At 40.4% G+C, this 21,574-nt stretch overlaps 1 protein-coding gene across 1 annotated transcript in view; it reads left to right on the top strand.

The window, feature by feature from the left end:
* BBS9 (Bardet-Biedl syndrome 9) overlaps positions 1–21,574 on the top strand; it is a 316,421-nt gene that overhangs the window by 132,520 nt on the left and 162,327 nt on the right. Inside the window, exons 19-20 of the mRNA XM_060247641.1 lie at positions 4,592–4,774; positions 16,336–16,558. Coding sequence (XP_060103624.1) covers positions 4,592–4,774; positions 16,336–16,558 — 406 coding nt within the window. The remainder of the gene's footprint in view (positions 1–4,591; positions 4,775–16,335; positions 16,559–21,574) is intronic.

The following is a 21,574-nucleotide window of genomic DNA, read 5'->3' on the forward strand; positions in this document are numbered from 1 at the left end:
TAGAGGAATGTCATTTCCTTTAAGGTATGTTGCCTTTAAACTGTGCCGTTCATATGTATAACGTTTTAAGGGCATTTATTTAATGCTTAAATTGGGCACTTTTCTCCCGAAATAGCCCCAAAAGTGTCCTACAGCAATTATATTAAATAATAATTAATATAACTAACTATAACAACAGTAACATAAATCAGACATAATAAATACAGAACCATGAAACAATAAATACACAACCAGTAGCAGCATAGAGATAAAATCAACAAATTTAAGGATCATAAAAGGCTTGATAGAAAAGATGTATTTTTCAAAAATTATTTAAAAGTAACAGATTAAGCCTTGGGAAGGAGTTCCATACTACTGAAGCCACTGCTGAAAACCCTGTATTATTAGTTGAGGACACTTTGACAGTCAGGCTCCTGCAAATAGTTCTCCAAACAACTTTAACTTATGAGGTTCAGTGGCTTTATAGTTCATCCAGCACTTTGAATTTAGCCCAGAAAATCCAGTAACCAGTGCAACTCAAGAATAATCTGTGTTGATGTGCCCTGAAATCTGCTCTGGCTAGAAGCCATCCTGACTCATTTTGGATTAGTTTGAGCAGTCTAGTCAAAAAGTTACCAGAGCATGCATAAGTGTTGGCTTAGTCTCCTGAAAATAACACAGGTGGTGCATCAGCCAAAGCCTAAAAGACTTTAAAAGCCTATGAGCCACCCTGGCTATGAACTGGATGTCTGAAACTGACTCGATGTTAAGAAGCCCCACCCCTCTGAAGTGGAGAGTCTGCTCCTTGAGGGACCCATGGGGATGGGGGAGTGGGAGTGGCCATAATATGGACTTACACACGTACACATGCATAATAGTGGGATTACAAGAGGATTGAATTCTTGACAGTATTTCATTAGCCATGACAGTGGACAGGCAAGGGTTGACCAGCATGTAATAGTGGATGGCCATGGACTGAAAAAATGGAGGTACGAACCATGAACCTCCATGGACTTTCCCGTTAAATGGACTGGGTCGTGGTTCATTGAATTTGTGAAGGGAAGGCATTCAAAATGCCCTCCCTTCACTCACTGGATTGCTTTCCCTTCACTCCTGGAACCGGAGCAACTGGGGAAGGGGGAGCATTTTAAACATGCCCTCCTTCACTCTCTGAAGTTGTGCTGCAGCGGCAGCATGATTCCAGGCATGAAAGGAAGGCAAACTTCACTTCTCTCCTGGAAATGTGCTGCTCCTGCAGCACAACTGAGAAAGTGAAGGGGAAGCATTTAAACATGCCCCGCTTCACTATCCAAAGTTGCACCACAGTGGTGACACACTTCCAGGAGTGAAGGGAAGACAATTTGTGCCTAAGTGAGGGAAGAGAAGGCAATCCCCCGTTGCCTTGGCAGTCCTCAGTACCAGTGTGTCTGGCTCACAAACCACTCCCATGGACTGCACAAACCTCCATGGGAAACATGTCAGTTCATGAGTGGTGCAATTGCATGGACCAGGTTCATATACTATGAACCAGGCCCAGTCTGTGACAAAATAAGGTCCATGAGCCGATCTGTGCCCATCCCTAGTGTAGACAGCACCAACCCTTCTCTCCATCTTCAGATATTATGAACTGCGCCTCATTAATGCACTGGGGTACAGGCTCTGGATATTGCTGTATATACATACATATATTCTGTCCATAAAGTGGACTCCAGTTAGAAATGGATCCGAGTGCTTTTAGCTGCAAAGTAATCTGTAGAAATTGTCATGAGTGTGTTTCTGCAGGTTCCGAAGCCCTGATGTTTTGAGGGTTCAGTTGAATGAATCCCTTTGCCACTCCGAGAAAATGCATGAAATAATGGAGATGTAGAGAGAAGGGGACGGGGAATCTACTAAAACTGCCACTGAGGGTTCTTATCTTGACCAGAGTATAAGACCAGATCCAGTACGTGACCTGCTACACGCGTTAGGCATGGCATACATTGGGGCAGATCTGTGGTTGCTGTGCTAGTCATAATATCCTGAGCTGCACCTGTTCAGGGCTCAGGTTGGATATCAAAGTCCCCCAGAACAATAAGCCTGGGCCCTCAGCAGTCTTGTATCTGAGACCAGTTCTGTGGGATAGTTGATATACTAACTGTCTGGGTGACAAGATCAGTACGCACACACAAAAACAGATTGTATCTTGGACTAGAAAGAAAATGGGAAGTCATATGTTCCAGAGAAACCCCAACTCCCTGACTTATCCTGTGCTGGAGATTCTAGCTGGCCGTTGGTAAACCCAAACAAAATAATATCCCCCTTCCTCATTTCATCCAAGCAGATTTCTGTGATATATGCCAGGTCAAATCTCTGATGATACCATGAATGATAGATGTACTATTTTGAACTAACTTGGCATGAAAAAGGAATCTATGAAAGATGAATGAGAGGCCACATTTCCTGGGAGGGGAAAAAAACTGAGCAGAGAGGCACAAAAGGGTAAATTTTAAGAATATACAATCCTTCTCTGCCTAATATATCTTGCTTTTTCCTTTCCCCAGGTACAGTGGCAACCCTCTGTCCCAAACAACTGCAACTAGAAAAAAGACCCTTTAAAACAAAATCCTGATGGAGGGTAATGCAGACCTAAGACTTCTGTTAGCTAATTAACATTAGAGGGTAGTTCAGGACTAACACCTTAGTAAATTAACATAGTACCTGGCTAGCTGACGAATCTGCTTTCACTGGATTACCAACAATGGAAAGAAAAGGTAGACTATTTTGGCTGGATTAAACCATTCTTTTATTAAAGACACCCTGTCACTTGATGTACCTTCATTCAACACCATGGCAGAATAAAACTTAACTCTCAATGAAACCTACATAGCAGTATTCTTAATACATCCAGGATTTCCTGCCCACACCATAGTCCAGCTCTAAAAGATTATTCTAAAGGATGAATCCCTTTTCTATTAACCTTTGGACACAATCCATGGAGTTTGTCTAGTGAGAGTCCAGATGCAAATTGAAGTTTCTGGCTGCTGTTATTGGTCACTAGCAGTTTTTTTGGGGGGTAGCAGGAACTCCTTTGTATATTAGGCCACACACCTCTGATGTAGCCAATCTTCCTGGAGCTTACAATAGGCCCTATACTAACAGCCCTGTAAACTCTTGGAGGATTGGCTACATCACGGGCGTGTGACCTAATATGTAAAGGAGTTCTGCTACAAAAAAAGCCCTGGTCACTAGTGAGCAGATGCACACAAATTGGAAGAGGGGCATAATCAAAGGACAGCAGTCTTCTGAACTGTAGAAGTTGCCCTGCAACCACCTGCACTATGATCTAGGAGACTGCAGGTTCAAATTCCCTCTAATCCCTGAAAGCTTGCTGGATGATCTTGGGCTAGTCACACACTCACCCTAAGTTGCCTTAAAGTGTTGTTGTGAGGATAAAATGGAGGAGAGAGGTACCCCCCCCCCACAAACTGGGGAGAAAGGCAGGATATAATTGTAAATAAATAGGCCCCATTGAGGAGTTTGCCCAATCAGAAACTAGGATTAAGCAGTTGATGCCACTTCTAAATGAGGAAAACATCAGTTCCAACAGTAGGTGCTCAACAACTCTGAGTATGAATGGGCAGGTGGCAACAAAATAAAGAGGTGGGACTCAAGGTGGCAACAATCTCATCTTCTCACCAGTGTATGAAATAGATGTTAGTGATTCTGAATATTGTATCTAAAAATATCATGTACAAATCAAGTTCCTTAGTTATAATTTTTAATTAAGGCAAGCCGTAGTCGTTTTCTGTTACTCTTTTGCTTTGCCGTTCTGTGTGGGCACGTGTAGGAAGTGGATAGTGCGTTTAGGAAAACATGTTCAATGATTAAAGTATCACTTACCTTGGTTCTGTTTCCAATTGTCTTTTTTTCCACTGAAGCACTGAATCTTTGACTAGGATAAAATATTCTGCCAGTTTATAAAGAAAAAAACCACTGGCATTTTAGTTCAGCACACCTTCAATTTCCCTTTCAAAATCTTTTTACACCAGTGGCTAAGCTTGTACTATAAAACATCAGTGAACAGACCACATGCCAAAAAACTACAGTCATTAGAAACAGCGTGTGCATGTGTAGATTAAATGAAAATGTTCTTGATACATGAGGATTAATTCTTTCCATGTAGAAGTCATCAAAAGGCTATCTGATTTTAAATTGTATGATAGTCTGTGGAAGTTATTCCAAGAGGGATGGATGATCACACAGGGACTAATATTGTAGGTGGTATTTAAAGTGAGTGCTTACAATTTGTGAAGGGCTGCTGTGTCATATTATATACTGAGAATCACCCTGGAGTCCTTATTATACTATGTATGTAGACCATGGAGAGTCCCTTCTGCACTGATTGTAATAATAGATTAATCACAGTACCACATGGCTTTTAAACTCAACCTCTCATTCAAGAAGATGGGAAATAATAACTCCATAATCTATCTGGCTTATGTTTTTGGAAAGCAAGGTTCATGAGGTTCTTTTAAGGAAAACTAAGGGTGAGCCAAATGCAATGTTAGTGTTGAGTGCTCAAGAATGGTAAAAGTATACCTAACAGAAGTTTGCAATTTTTTTTTTTTTGCAGGTAATAGCTCTAGCAGATGCAGCTGAGGAAAACCAAGCCAATATGTTCCAGGCATTCACAAAGCTAAAAAGTGCCACCCAGCTGGTAATTCTGCTTATTAGCCTGTGGCAGAAATTGAGTGCTGACCAAGTTGCTATTCTGGAAGCTACATTTTTGCCATTAACACAGGATACTCAAGAACTGGTAAGAATCTCCTAGGTTTACTGAAAATCTGGAAAAGCACTAAAACTATAATTATCACAGGCTTCCCAGCATGTTCTAACAGAAGGGGGGGGGGGGCTGTGTTTTAAATGAAAGTTCATGTACAGCTATTTTTTTTAGCCTGAGGGAAAGGGGTATAGGCATGTTTTTAGAGTGTCTTGCTGATCTTTACTGTATTTTACCACATGCATTTGTTTATTCAAACTGAAATTTCTCTTCTGTTTTCTCCAGGATCAGATCTACCATTAGGATAGGGGTGCGGGTTACTTCAAGCAGCAGATTTGGGGCTCTGTTATTAAAGGGTACCAAATTGCCAATCATGTTTACTGTAGTGGAAAGGGCATTGTGTAGATTTTCTCAGGTACTTTTAAAACCATATTTCAATAATGATTTCCCCCTCCCCCACACACACATCTGTATAGTCCATACACCTTGGAATAGCTTTTAATCCTAAAAGGAAGACTGATTAGGTTTTTGACCTCACCAAGTGAGAAGGTCTCTGTCCTTCTGGATTAGACTTGGATTTTTTTTTTCTCCAGGCCAATTTTGCCAGGGATCCTAGAGATTTTTTGCCATCTTCTGGGTGTGTAACGGGTCACTGGGGTGTGTATATGGGGAGAGGTATTTGTGAATTTCCTGCATTGTTCAGAGGGTTGGCTGAGATGACCCTGGAGGTTCCTTTCAACTCTGTGATTAAGTGAAAAAGAACCATTAGCACAACTGAAGAGATTGTGCAGAAATTCCCACAGCAATGTAATGGGCTGTTTCTGTAGTGCTGAAAGTTTGTGCATGCTCATTCACAAGTGGAAGAACTTGCTTGGATTTAGTTTCACTTTTCTTACACAATGTTACAATGCTGCACAAAGCTTCCATGATTGGAAGACTGCTTTTGTATGCAATAAGGGAACATTTGGATCCAGCTGACTGTGGATTCATAAAGTATCGTATCTGAACACAGCAAATATGTGATGCCCATGGAATGTTTTGATATGGGTGTCAGAGAACCAGGATAGCTGCTAAATCCTGCCTCATGCATGCACACTACTTATCCCCCAAGTTGTTTGAATTCTCTTTTGTTCATCAAATCTGAAAGAGACTGACATTTAAGGGAATGGTTCAAAAAAGTTGACATTGTAATTTTTTATCTTAAAATGTTTTGTTTGGGTTCTCACAGTAATGTTTTGAGACATTTTCTTGTACAGCATGGGGGGAAATCTTTTTGATGCCTTGCAAGAAAAAGTGCTACTTTAATACTTGTCCTTATGTGTTCCCTATGCATATATATCCCACAATACACTATGTCAGATTCCAGGATGACAGATATAAGTGGTGGTGTGATGTACTAAATTGAAACCTAAAATTGATGGTGAATTTTGAAGCAAAAAGCATTTTCCCAGGATGCTGCAACAATTCCATACTGAAGTTATTACAGTACCACAGAAATCTGAATGTAATTTAAAGAGCAGGGCGTGGGGGGCACTTTCGACATTCCATTGATGCCTTCAGACAGAAGCTTCTAGTTGTATTCAGGTTTCCCCACAAGCAGTTGAGTGGAACTTTGGTGGGAGGTTACATTCTGATGATTTTTATTTTACTCTTTAATCAGTCCTACATCTTGATTGGCTATGTGTTTTTGCAGTACAGTTTTAGTTGGCATAGTGCGTGTCCTGTAACGGTACTTTCTGCGTACAGAACAGCAGGCTTTGTAACAGTGTCCTCAATCTGTTCAACATACAGAACATACAGCCTCTTGTATTCTGGACATTTATTTAACATAAGAGTGTTCAGAGTTTTGTCCTTATCACTAAGGAATATTTAACAGGTGTCACTGTTAAGTGCTTTAAATAGCTTTGGTTGGCATAGATATGTAAAGGTAAAAAAAAGTGGCAATTTTAAAATATTTTTGAAAAGTACAGTGTTTGCTATTATGTTATATATTACTATGTTATGTAGTTTATGCATAATTGTGGATGTGTTTCTTTTATACTGTTTAGTCATATATCAGTCACTTTAATTATAAAGTATACAAGATGATTGTTGGGTGAAAACTCAGTCTTATTTGGGGGTTAATACTTTGGGAACAGCATTTTTCATATAATTATTATTTTATAAATATTTTGTATTATTTGATATAATTTTATATCTAGACCATATAGGTTACATATACTGAATGACAGTTAGGAATAATCCTATTCACATTTAGCACAGGATTTTAGCTGCGCACTTAACAAAAGGTTTTGTGGCATGTACAAAAGTAGGGGTAGCTAAACCAGCTCGGGAGCCACATGTGTGGCTCCCAAAGCCCTCACCACCCTGTCGGCCAGCTGGGAGAAGGCATTTGTCTCTTTAAATTCCTTCTCCAAACCAAGCCAGACAGCATGGAGAAGCCAGACAACATGTCTCTTTAAATCTCTCCCCCTTCCTCCATCCCTTTCTCTTTTTTCTCTCTTGTCCTTCCTCCCCCTCCCACACTTACTGAAATAGATCACTTTCAATAAGATTTTCAGGAAACAAATACTTCCATATATCTAGTTGTTCAGTTTTTTACTGTCAAAGATCAATTAAAAATAAAGTTAAAATAAGATGTTGTGTCAGCAGCTCAAGGCCACTTTTATTCTTGCCTGATGCTCTCTCTCTCTCTCTGTGTAACAATATATACCGTATTTTTCGCTCCATAAGATGCACCTGAGCATAAGACGCATCTAGTTTTTAGACCTGTTTGTGTGAATTTAGAGGCATTTGTGTGAATTTTTTACAGTATTCGCTCCTTAAGACGCACACACTTTTCCCTCCACTTTTTTGGGGGGGAAAAGTGAGTCTTATGGTGCAAAAAATACGGTAATTACATAGTGAATTAGACAAAGGAGTGGTTGGCGTCTCAAGAGCTGGTGGGCCAGAGTCAATCCAGCTACATCCATGTCTTTCGCCTCTCAAACATCTGACATATATTCTGTGTGGCTATTACATTAAACAAGTTTGGCCACCCCTGTACAAAAAGGAAGACAGGAGCATTTTAAGGAGGTGCATTAATGTTTGTGGGGTTTTTTTCTGATCTGCCTTTTAATGGATCAAAGTAAGGACATAATTCTGAATTATGGTAATGTAGTATTTAAGAGAAAATTTTGTTAGGAAAGGGCATTAAGCCCTGGTAATTTAGAGGGTTCAAAAGTTAAGTGCGATACAAGAGAGTTTTGATACAGTGAATGTTTGACATCTCAGTGAGTTATGACCCAACCTCTGCTCTGTGTGCTTATTAATACTCTCTTGGTTTAAAAGATTAAGAAGAAAAATATCTGTCAGTGCTAATAGATACATTTTTATCACTGGTAGAGAACCCTCATATATGTAATGTATACATCCATTTTTTTTAAAGAATCAAGATTGTTGTGGTTTGCATTATGTAAATGATGTGTCTTCTCATTGCTTTATTCTAGGGGGCAGGGGATCTCCTGGTTTGGAGGCCCTCCTCCCACTTCAGGGTTATCAGAAAATGTATGTGCGTGTGTGGGGGGGGATGTTGAATGTCCACTGGGCACTCCATTATATCCTTTGGTGACTGATCCCCATAGGGTATAATGGAAAATAGATCAGTGGGTATCTAGGGCTCAGGGGGCTGTTTTTTGGGGGGTTTTAGGCAGAGGCACCAAATTTTCAGCATAGCATCTGGTGTCTCTCCTGAAACCCTTCCCCCTAAGTTTCAAAAAGATTGAACCTCAGTGGTCTAATTCTGTGAGCCCCAAAAGAAGGTGCCCCTACCCTCCATTATTTCCAATTGAGAGAAAATATTTAAAAGGTGTGTGGTCCCTTTAAATGTGATGGCCAGAACTCTCTTTGGAGTCCAGTCATGCTTGTCAAAACCTTGCTCCTGGCTCCACCTCCAATGTCCCCAGAGATTTCCTGAGTTGGACCTGGCGAGTTTACTTTATTCCACTAGTCAGACTTGCAATGTTTTATTCATTTTGTTAAAGATCACACAATAAATCACATAAAGATCACATAAATATTGTGTGATCTTTAACAAAATGAATAAAACATTGCAAGTCTGACTAGTGGAATAAAGTAAGGTTGCCACGTCCAACTCAGGAAAACTCTGGGGACATTGGAGGTGGAGCCAGGAGCAAGGTTTTGACAAGCATGACTGGAATCCAGATATCCCTATGCTGAAAATGCAAGAGTTCAGGTGTTTTCCTCCCACTGAGCTAGTAAATTTAAATGTTGTTCTCAACACAAATCTCAGAACAGAATCAGCAGACAAAACCAGTTTAAAGTACAATAACATCCAATAGCCATTAATAGCCTTCCCCTCATCAACCAGGGGGACTGGATGGCAACGTTGGAGCTAAAGGATGCCTACTTCCATGTCAGCATCCACCCATCTTACAGGCATTTCTTCAGGTTTGCGATAGGCTCCAACCATTTTCAATTAAAAGCCCTTCCATTTGTCCTATGTACTGCACCGCGGGTGTTTACCAAGATGATGAGTGTTGTAGCCACACATCTCCAGCTTCAGGGCATAGTTGTTTTTCCGTATATAGACAATTGGCTCCTTGTGGCGGATTCGGAAGAGCATCTGTCTGGCCATATTGCAACCACTCTTTGTCTTCTTCATACCTTAGCTCTGCAGGTCAACATGAAAAAGTCCCATCTGATACCATCAAGGACAGTTCAGTTTATTTGGGCTCTGCTAGACACAAATCTCCATTGTGCATTTCTGCCTCAGCAGAGAGCGATGGACATTATCACTCTCATTCATCTTTTTCAAAGCCGGAAATGGGGCACAGCACAACAGCTGCAGCGGATGCTGGGGCTGATGGCGGCGACTGCCAGTGTGCTGCTGTTCACAAAACTGCACATGAGGGGGTTCCTCATGTGCCTCAGGAAGTTTCGGCCTTTATGGGACTCGCCTCAAAAGAGGTTCACGATTCTACCATTGATCCTTCGGGCCATGGAATGGTGGACATCCAGAGACAACATCTGTCAGGGAGCTCCCTTCCATCTGCCTGTAATGACAGTTACGATCACCACAGATGCGTCCTTATGGGGATGGGGTGTTCACATGGACTCTCTATGTGTGGGGGGTCCGTGGCCTCCACAGCTGACTCGTTGCCATATAAACTATATCGAACTGTTGGCAATTCATTTTGCCCTTCGGTCCTTCCGTCCCTTGGTGGCGGGGAAGGCTGTGGCCCTGTTGACGGACAATACTACGGCCCTTTGTTATGTCAACAGGCAGGGCGGGACAGTCTCCCGATGGCTCTGTGAGCTAGCAATAGAACTGTGGCTGGAGTGTCTGGAGCACGGCATCTACGTAAAGGCTGCACACCTTCCAGGAGTACTCAGTCTCTAGGTGGATTCGTTGAGCAGAGGAGCAGCATCCCCACACGAATGGGAGATGCAGTGGTGCTTCCTTCAACCTGTGTTCCAGTTCTGGGGGTATCCTCAGGTGGATGTTTTCACCACAGCCCTGAATCAGAAGTGTCCCCTGTTCTGCACCAGGGGAGGAATGGATCCGGAGTCCTTGGGAGACGGCCTTATGTTCCAGTGGACGGGTTGGTTCCTGTATCTGTTTCCTCCTCTTCCCCTGCTGACAAGAGTTGTCAACAAGATAGCAAGAGAGAAACCAAGGTGCATACTAATCACCCCGTGGTGGCCTTGGCAAAACTGGTTTCTGATTTTGCTCCGTTTAGCGAGGGGAGTTTTCCATCATTTCCCAGCAGAACCAGACCTTCTTTCAGCCCAGGAAGGGCAAGTGTTTCACCACAACGTTCCTCACTTGAAGTTGACGGCGTGGCTCATCGACCCTGTGAATTTTCAAGCCGAGTCAAGCATGTCTTTCTGAACAGTAGAAAGTTGTCTACCCGTGTTTCCTATGACAAGAAATGGGGGAAATTTCTTCGGGTTTTGGCTGATTCTGCAGTCTCACCCCAATGGTTGGGTCTACTGGCAATTTTTGACTTTCTGTTGTCTTTGGTGGATGCTGGACTTTCCTTTTCCTTTGTTAAAGTTTATTTATCAGCAATATCAGCTCACCATGAGCCTGTTGAGGGGCGTTCAGTGTTTGCTCATCCTTATTCGAAGCAATTCTTGAAAGGATTGGTCAGATTGCATCCTCCGTCTAGATCACCTCCACAGTTGTGGGATTTGCTGTTAGTATTGAACAGGTTGACCCGGCGTCCCTTTGAACCAATGGCAACCTGTTCCCTACAGCTTCTATCCTGGAAGTCTGCATTTTTGGTGGCAATCACATCGGCACGCTGTGTAGGGGAGCTCATGGCTATGCGTTGTGACCACCCATACTTAGTGTTTCATGAGTCCGGAGTTTCGTTGGCTCCTGATGTTTTGTTTCTCCCTAAGGTGGTTTCCCAGTTTCACCTTAAGTTGGACATTTGGTTACCTACGTTTTACCCCACGCCTTCCTCGGACGAGGAACGTCGGTGGCATGCTTTGGATGTCAAGCATGCGTTACTTTTTTACCTGAGTCGTTCTAAGAGTTTTCGACAGGACCAGCATCTTTTTGTTTCCTATGCTGCTCCTAGGTTGGGTTCAAAAATTTCCCCTCAGCGGCTTTCGAAGTGACTTACTGAAACTATTAAACTGTGCTACTTGCTGGCAAAGAAGCTGTTGCCTGGACCCATTCATGGACACTCTACTAGAGCATTGGCGACGTTGGTGGCGTTCCTGAAAAGTGTCTCCTTGACTGACGTATGCAAGGCCACCACTTGGTCCTCTTCTCATGCTTTCATGAAGCATTACGCTGTGGATGTGTATGCTCAGCCGAAGACTCATCTGGAAGCTGTGGTGCTGCAAGCTGCCTCTTCTGGTTGACCGTCTGTTCCCGTCTTCAGGTATGTCTGGCTTGCTAATCTCCCATGAGTGTGAAGCACAGAGACCACGAAGAAGATAGACAGGTTGCTTACCTGTAACTGTAGATCTTCGAGTTGTAATTTGTGCATTCACACTACCTGCGCTCCTTCCCCACTGCTGATGGTCTCCCTATGTTAGGGGCTTCCAGCGGTCAGGAAGGAACTGGCGGGATCCTCATGCTGGCTCCAGTGAGCATGCGTACTGGGACGCCTGCCCACTGGTGCCGAGCGTGAAAAAATCCCGGACTTTTTAGGTACCGATTCGGGGATTGGCGCGGGCGATCTATCCCATGAGTGTGAATGCACAGATGATCACTCGAAGATCTACAGTTACAGGTAGCCAACCTTTTTCTTTAATTAGCTACCCAAGTACAGACCCAGTTGTTTGATGAGGATTTTGTGGGGTCTGAGTTATCCCCTGAACAAAAGAGTATGGGAAAAGATGTGATTTCCTATGTGGAGCTGAAGAATTACAATCCTCCAAGCAAGAACATTTGGCCTTCATCTGCAAAACTAGCAGTGTTTTCTGGACCATGCAAGATGGAAGATACCACCTTTTTCTTTTAGCCAAACCAAAGTATGTGCCCATGTTGCTTGGCCAATTGCAGAAATGTGGGTTCGTAACATTGGCATTGATTTTGTTCTTTGCAGAAGTTGAGGTTACCTCTGTACTTCAAGTATCATGTTTTCTTCTGTTTTGCATGTTTGAAGACTATTTGCATTCCCAGAGCAAAGGAAGAGGTGGATGGAGAAAACAGATAAGCAATAGGAAGTTTGTCATTTTTAAAGACCTGTTTTATCAAAACAGATTAATCTAGCTCTTAAGTGATAGAGAAGTCTCTTTCTGGTATTGCATGGTTAGTTTGTATCTGCAGTTAAATTGGCCATTTAGCCTTTGATGCTGTTAATCTACTGGGAAAACGTAGCTTTAAAGTTACACAAAAACTAGGAAGAATCTCTAGTCCGATCTTGCCCAGTCAGACACAGCAGTCATTTAAAGGGTAGTAGTCACCCTAACCATAGGCAAAGCTAGCTTCTCTTTAGAATTGTACCCAACATTCATCCCAGCACAGATCCAGGGATGTCTGCACAACTGAGATTTCTATTATACAAAAATATTTATCTTCATTTTTTATCTGTGTGGGGTTTTTTTCATTGGTCTATGGGTATTATATTTGTGACAAGAGATTGTAAATGTTAGTTTTGTGTTACTGATTTTAGGCTTTCTACAGATTGTTTGCATTTATCGGCATAAGCAGATTTGAATGGCAAAATTAAAAAAAATGCAGTCATTTCAGTCTGCAGGCTTGTAAGGCTTTCTTATGAAAGTGAAGATTATCACAATTTTGTAGCGTTTTCCTCCACTTGCACCTGCTGGAATGGCCTTGGGTTAGCCATAGCTCTGGCAGAGATTGTCCTTGAAAGGGCAGCTGCTGTGAGAGCCCTCTCAGCCGCACCCACCCTGCAGGGTGTCTGTTGTGGGGGGAGAAGATATAGGAGATTGTAAGCCACTCTGAGTCTCTGATTCAGAGAGAAGGGCGGGGTATAAATCTGCAATTCTTCTTCTTCTTTGGCCTAATATAGATGTAATCTTCCCTAATATCTCACCTGTATTTTAGTTAATGGAATAGTCCTACAAATTATGCCCTCCCACCCTCTTCCCACACGGACCCTTACCCCTCTTAAAAAACCCAAAAAACTACAGTTGGCTTTAGCCAGGTTTTAAAATCACTGTTTGAAGATGCATTTGCTGATCCTGGTTAATCATAGCTAGCGTTAATTGTATGTTAATGACGTTATATACCATTGGTTACTACTGAAAAGAGAGTGGTCAGAGAGGAAGCCTTCAGGTCTCTTAACTCTGGTAAAGAGATCAGGAAGTATTATGTCTGCATTGGGCTTAATGTCATTTCAGTACACAAAGTAATTATCTTGCATTTGGTTACATTAGTGTCTTAATGCTTAGGGTATACAATACCTTTGTTAATATTTATTTAAACTGGGTTTATCTTCCAGTGTAGCTCATTCATTCTGTATATAAGCCATCACCTCCTCAGTCATCTTCATATATCTAATTAAGTAGGCTGCTGCTTATGAAAATTCATGCCAAAATAAACGAGTAAGTTCAAGCCAAAACAAACTAGTTATCCTGCATCTGGGAGATTCCCCTGCTGTTGGGCTGACTCTTTAACAGAAATGACCGGGAGTGGGGGAATGGGACCTGCAAACTGAAACGGTATCAGACAAGTCTTGTGCATTACATCTTGTTTTAAGAAAACTCCACCCCGCCCCCCATCCCCACTCCAGCCTGAGCCTTGTTGCTTCTTTGTCATAGAAGAACTAGTTAAACTTAGCTGTCGGAAGTGTTTATTTTAGTGTGTGCTGAAATGACATGGAGCAGCACCTGAAATATTAATGGCTCCCACCCCTTTCAGTTTTTAATCTCGTTGTTTTGTAATGGGGCAAAGCTAATGCAAAAATACTTTATCAGAACGCTATCAATCTTGTACGTAAGTTTGGATAATTAGTTTCCTTTGAAAGTGGCATCGTGTGTGTTTGTTTTTTAAAGTATCCTTTATAGGCTTTGTTTGTAGAAAGTAGGCCACTGTGGGTTTGTAATCCATGTAACACATCTTAATGAAGTAAAGTCAGCACAGTGCATTTAGGGTTTTTAAGCAGCAAGGGGATTTATATCCCTTTCTGATCTTCCTTATCAATGTCTTTAAGTACCTTTTAACCTTTATCTTTAAAGCTGTCATTTCAGTAATCCCTCTCTGACTGAAACACCTGTTATCTATGCATGATCATTCTTTTCTATAGCCGCCTGATATATAGCTCTGATCAGAGTTTGGCTGTCTTAATACTGCTTTTAGTACTGACCACAATGTTATGGCCTGAGTTTGCTATCTGCATAAGACCAGTGAACAGTTCAAGTCAAGAAAGTCGCAGACAGCCTAAGACTTTCCATCCCTGAGTATATGAACAGTATGGAAGAAATTATATAGAAATATATATATTCTCTGAAGAGTCTGGAAGGTGATTACATATCTTAAATAATGTCAAATTCTAACTGGAATTGCATTAACGGTTAATGCTTCAACACAAAGCTCTAAATGAGATCTAGCCAAAGGAGGTATTACATATCATGTCATTACATTGTTGTTGAGTATGGTATGAGCAGTGCATCATATTCCACTTTTTCTCTCCAGTGCACATTGCCACATTGATACAATGTTTGAATGAAGGCACAGTTTATTGAACGAAATTTCTTTCATATGATGAAATAAGCAGCACTGTTGATTTTTGCAGTGATAAAGACAGCCTTAACTTTGTTTTTTGTCATGGTTCTGTATTTTGCAAATCAGCTCATGCTAACAGCATATGTCATATATCGCTTCGGTACCAGCTTTTCAAGGCTGTAGTAAGAAGGAGTGTTGTTTGTTTTCTTAAAAAACCCTTAAGTATTCATGATTCTTTAGATCTCAGGTTAAGTTCACAAGGAAGCACTCCTCTTTACACATTTTGTGTATAGAGTGGGGGAGAAAGGGATATGGCTGTGGGGAAGAAAGGGGACAGGCTGGGAATATTTTACTATGGATTTTTTTTGAGGGGATCCTAAAGCATGACACCAGTGTCATGATGTCACTTCCAGCTTTGCATTGGCAGTGATGTTCTGTCATTGTCATAGCAATCCCCACCCCCAATTTTTGTGCTGCCAAGCAACAACAAGAACAAGAGGCGGAGGGTGGGCAGTGGAGGGCCACAGTTGGAGATCTGCAAAATCTACTTATATATATCTGCTGCTGGTAACTCTTCTGCCTTTTTTTCCTTCTCAGTCAGGCCTAGCTGTGAGTTAACCCTTAAGGGTGTTACTTAAGCATGCTTCTGGCATTCCCAACTAAAGCTGTGTCCTACTACAAAAGCAGCCGATGGTGCCTGAAAATATGGTAGATTACAACATGTGATTCTGGAAGTCAGCTGCCACTGCCGAGATTAAAATTACCTATTCTAGGCAAAGTGTTGTATAGGAGCTTTGAGGCTTCTCAAAAATGCTTGCACATTTACTCAGGATTTTAGGAATTTTTTTTTGCAAAAAAGTATCAGTAACTATTAAGCTTTGACTAAGCTGAACATATCCGTAGATGGAAACAAGAAAGAAGTAGCCACTTTCCATTTGCATGTGGCAAAGTATTTATTATTGTCCATATCGATTTAGACAGATGGGATGGTTCATATGATTTTTATGTCGGGAACTGTTTGCATGAAATTACCCCCCTATGAAGAACTGAAAAGTTGCCTTAACAATTATAAGCAGTTGAAAGCTAGCTCATAAATTGAAAAATAAACCCTGTTAAATCTGTTATAACCAGGGGGTTGTTTTGTAGAAAAAGCCCAACAGGAACTTATTTCCATAAAAGGCCACACCCCCTGATGCCAAGTCAGCCGGAACTGCATTCCTGTGTGGTCCTTCGTATTCATTAGATTTCTTGGATTGAAAAAAAAAAAGCTTAGGTTTTCTATTGCTTATTTTTGTTTCATGCACACATTTAGAGTTGCTAATTCTCTACGTATGTTTCTGTGTTATTATTTACTGAAGTTTCTTCCTCTGGTGTAAAACTGCAAGTCAATTTTGCATTTCAGTTTTAACACAGTCCCCCCCCCCCCACTCTTTTTGTGCAGGGTTGGGAAGAATGTGTGGATGCTTCGGTCACTCACTTGCTGAAAACATGTTTGTCCAAGAATGCTAAGGAGCCTACTCTGACTCTTGCCCATCAGTTGTGTATCCCTAGGGATACTAATAGACTGAAGAAACACATCACCATGCTGTATGATAGACTGGCCAAAGGTGGTCATATGTCGCTGGATACGGACATGGACTCTCAGCAGCTTACAGTGTTGCCAGGTAAGATATTTGATATACACCTTATTCAAAAAAAAAAAAAAGGAATGCAACTTTGGTTGAGGCTTGCAGTTTAAGTTTCCTGCTAAAATAGTGACAGTCAGGAGAAATGACTTTTCTCTCCCCCTCAGAAATTCCAGTGGTAACCACTGAATAAATATGCTAGTGAAATTTAGATGCCAAATATTTTTAGAATGGTATGTATTTCTTTGCTGTAGCATTAAATATGATCCATTATGTTTTTCTTCTAACCAATAAAAAGTGGATTAAAGAATAAAACCATTTTGAGCTAACGTTTGTCTAAACTTGATCACTGGTTGCCATATTTCAGGAACATAAATAGACTAATACAGAAGTTAATGTACCCCAGATGATCATTTTCTGCTGCCTTAAAGCTAACCGCTAAGTTCAGTTGAAAGGCACACAGAGATATGCATTTCTCCTTTGAGGGAGTACATGTATGTACATAACTGGGGTGATAGAGTCTTTTATAGTGAGCTCCTAGAAATACCTTAAAACTGTAGCTGCCTCAGGAGAGCAGCTGTAAGAAATTGATTGACGTGACTCTTTCTCATGATCTCAAGCCTTTTATTTTTTTCCCCTTATGAAATAGGTAGGTAGAAATTTCTTGTTTCTGTCCAAAGGCCATTATTACAACATAAAAAGAAACACCTGCCCAAGATTAACATTGAAAAACATTTAATAGGGATTAGGAGGAGAGGAATCATTCCTTCCTATGCTAATTTCATGAAAATGCATTAAGGTAAAAAGTCTATACTTCCTCCCTCCCCTTGCATACCTATCTTAGGTATAAAGTCACCCTGGAAATCATCAGCATCTGCATCTAAAAATTAATTTTTGTGATTCAGTGATCCCCCCCTCCTCTTTCTGCTTCTTGGTGGTTTTTAATACTCTTATTTATAACAGGTTATTGTACTATCTTGAACAAGTTTGGTGTCGCAAGGCTAGCCTGTAATTGGCTTTATTCTTTTAAAGCAGATTCAGAGAATAGCACAGCATTATGGTGGTTAATGTGTTCCACAGAATGAATGAACACAGGTACATATCCATACATACATCATACATAAATACATACTTTCTAACCCTATATCTGTCAAGCTGTGGAAGAGGTGGTTCAGATTTGCAATGTAGTATTATAATTCTGCTGAGACCTCTACTTCTTTCTAATTGACTAACCAAGACTCGTCTTTAAGTTGTACTGTTAAGAGAGCTGCAGTAAATGGGTGTATGCCAGCTAGACTCAAATTATTTAAAATGGGATGGTATTATTATTGTTGGGGAATCCTACCTCTCTTAAAGCAGCCCCATGGCACAGAGTGGCGCAGTACTGCAGTCCAAACTCTGCTATGACCTGAGTTCGATCCCAGCGGAAGCTGGGTTCAGGTAGCCGGCTCAAGGTTGACTCAGCCTTCCATCCTTCTGAGGTCAGTAAAATGAGTACCCAGCTTGCTGAGGGGGAAGTGTAGATGACTGGGAAAGGCAATGGCAAACCACCCCATAAAAAGTCTGCTGTGAAAACGTGAAAGCAACATCACCCCAGAGTCAGAAATGACTGGTGCTTGCACAGGGGACTACCTTTACCTTTTTAACGTCTCCTGCCATTGTAAGCTTGATTTTCATAAATAGAGCAACATCTATATAACTATATCTGGTACAGGGCCTAGGGAATTCTCCTAAATCTGGTGCTACACTACACCAGTGGAATTGCATTTTTTTAAATCAATTACATTTGATATATCAACTGAATTCCCTTCTCCCTAAGGTAAAGATATTTCCGCTATTTTTAATACCACCGTAATATTGAGATAAATTGCCGCTCTGGATAGAACAGGCCCCATTACAGCACATTACAGTAATGTTTTGTAGACACAGGGTTCACTGGTTCAGTTCCTACTGACTATGTGGAGGAGGCACTATATATAACTGGTTCTATGGTTGTTACATTGGCTGCTGGTATGTTTCAAGGTCCAATAAAAATGTCTGGTGCTGATCTTTTAAAGCACTTAATGAATTGGGATCATATTTCCCCCACTATTTTTCCTTGTCATGTAAGGTTGGGTGGAAAACTCTTGTTTTTACTTCTCTTTTCTGTGGAAGCTGTACTTGGGATCAGAGCCTTGCCCCAGACACTTTGGACTTGAATTCCCAATGGAAGTTCATCACATTTTTTGGAAAAAAGATATAAAATTCATCTTTTCAGAATTGCTTTTGGTGTATAATAGTGTATCTTCATTTTCTGTTTAAATATTGCTGGTTTTTCTTTTAATAGATTTTATGTCCCCTTATACATAGGATAAGGCAGAAGATATATAAATACAGATACTGGGACAAATGGAAAATAACATGACTCAATCAAAGTTGTAGGCGGGGCTTCATACATCTACCCATCATTTTCATTCAAATACTAAAGCATTAAACATGCACACGTGCACACAAAATTTAATAGGCATTTAATTGTTGTTTTTTGCAAAGAGAAACCAAGTCTGACATTGACTAAGTTGCTATACGGTTACTTATTTTCTTACATAATGAGTCCGTCATCACAGCAGTAGAATCTGATTAATGCTTTATATATTTTATCACCCATATGTATACTTTATTTTTCTAAAGTACAGCTACCATGACCAGTAACGGGGCAGCTAAATATTCAGCTTTTCTGGCAACTGGAATGCTCATGTAAGTCCTTTTAAAAAAAGGCAACTGACCAACCCCAAATAGAGATCAGTAAAAAGGTATGATAAATTTAATAACACAGAAAAGGAAGGCAAAGATCCATGAAACTAATTCCCTAAGCCCAAGGGAAACCAGACTTTTGATTTGTTAGTGGGTACACACAGGTAATTCGCTATTGAAAGCGAGGGGATTCTCAAAAATTGTTTCTGTAAAGGGGGAGGCAGCTTTTCAAGAAAAAAGTTAAGTGTTTTACTGAACTGATGGAAGTCAGTGCCATGAAATTAAGAAGCTGTTTGAATTCCACCCTATGTTGTTTAAAACTTGAATGTCATCTATGTTAAATGGGTGTGGCTAATGTGGATTTTAATTTTAGAGATTCTTTAGGTAAAGAGAAATATTAATAGCGGCAATATGCCTTCTTATTACATATATGAATACAAGTCTTAAATTACAATCTTTGCTCCATCTCAGTGTTTTCGTAAAGCAATGGTGAAGTTTGCCTTCAAATAGAACTTCCAAAATCACAATTCACAAAGCTAGAAAAAGAAAGGGGAGTGAAAGATGATTAGAAGCCATCCCACAAATAGGATGATACAGATCTACATCAGAGTATGTTTTATACTATGTTGCCTTTGGCAGCATGTTAAACAGCTGGCTTAAGGAGGAAGTAAAGGGATTTGAGGAACTCTGCCAAACTTTAGTATGGGTCAAGGCTATAGAGGTTCCACTAAAACGTGGTTTTAGACCACCCTGGTGACTCTAAGTGGGTGGGCAATTTTTTAAAAAGACTAAATACAGTGCATGAATTCTGTAGGGTGTTTAGTCGTATATTTTGGTTCGGTTTTTAAAATATATATCATATACCGCAGCCCCTATATCTGGCCTACTTCTCATAATGAAATTTTACAAACATACAAGCCCCGCTTTTTGGCCTTTGGCTGGCTAGAGCATCATTTTCTGTTGTCCTGTATTCTAGTGGAATATATTCCTCTCCAGAGACTGTTCCTTTTAATCTTTTTTCTTTTCTTGAGGCTGAAAGTTGACTTCCTTTCTTGAAATCTGTGACCTTTTACTTTCAAGATGAAATCATGTATTTATTTAAATATAATCCATGACAATGATAAGCTTCTGGCATCCAAATATGAGCTTGAATCCTAAGCAGCTTGAGTAGCATTGTGCTAGAGGAAACAGCTTCCCTGTCTCTCACTGCAGTGTTCTGTGCCCCCTAAAACTGCACTCTGGTGGGATACTGGATTGAAGGGAGATAAACATGGGGAGCAAATTAGGAGTCTGTAGCAGAAGGAGAATTGGCAAAAATCTCCTGCCCCCTCACTGCAGACAAAAGAGCTATTACATCAGCGGAACTCCAAGCCTTGTGTAAAGTCAGTCTGTTTAGTAAATGTTGATCCTTTAAAAAAAACCTGGATGTTATTTATGTCCTCAAATAACTTAATTTTCCTGTGGACAAGCCAGCTTTTTAGTCTATGATTTTGGAGATTTCATGTAGTAGTTTTAGTTTGTTTTTGTTACTCATTTGTACATGGGTGTATTCTTGACAATGATCACTGAATATAGACGAGAATAGAAGAAGGGGGAAATAATCAAATATCAAGTACACACGGGGCAAAAGGGGTGAATCTGAATCCCTATAGAAAAATGGAATATGCTTATGAAGATTATTATAAAAACAATTGTAATGACAATGAATGTTCAATTATTGTTGTGCCCATAGTATATATTTTAACAAAGCCATAAACTACAGTTTATAGATTAGTCCCCATGGTGACCGGACTTAACCAGACCCATACTAGTTCAGCTTGAGCAGGGGATTTGCATCACATATTCTAAACAATTGCAGGTATCCCAGTGAGTATGAAAATAAAGATTAATATGAAGAAAATTGTACTAATTTAATGTGATGTTTTTATAACACTGAAAAAAATTGTCATTCAATGCATTAACTAAGTATATCATCACTTTCATTTTACAGCATAGATATTAATCTATAGAGATGGAAGTGGTAGAATATGAACACAGCAGTTTTTGAGATAAAACTAACAGCCTTTCCATTGGGATGCAATATTAATAAAGTATATTGCAGTGATACCTACTGGATTTTTATGTGGATTTTTATCCTTACACTTTCCAAATGTATGCAGGGACTGCTTATCTGCCCTTTGTGTAGCAGTCAGAATCTAGTTTCATATCTTTCCAGGCTGTGAAGTAACACTCATTAATGGTACAACTAAGATTATTTAAGTTTAGCATTTGAGTATAAGACTAGAGACTTCATTTTTAAGAAATTAATTTGTTCCATTTCAGCAT

The sequence above is a fragment of the Heteronotia binoei genome, chromosome 10 (assembly GCF_032191835.1).
Source record: "Heteronotia binoei isolate CCM8104 ecotype False Entrance Well chromosome 10, APGP_CSIRO_Hbin_v1, whole genome shotgun sequence".
Taxonomy (NCBI): domain Eukaryota; kingdom Metazoa; phylum Chordata; class Lepidosauria; order Squamata; family Gekkonidae; genus Heteronotia; species Heteronotia binoei.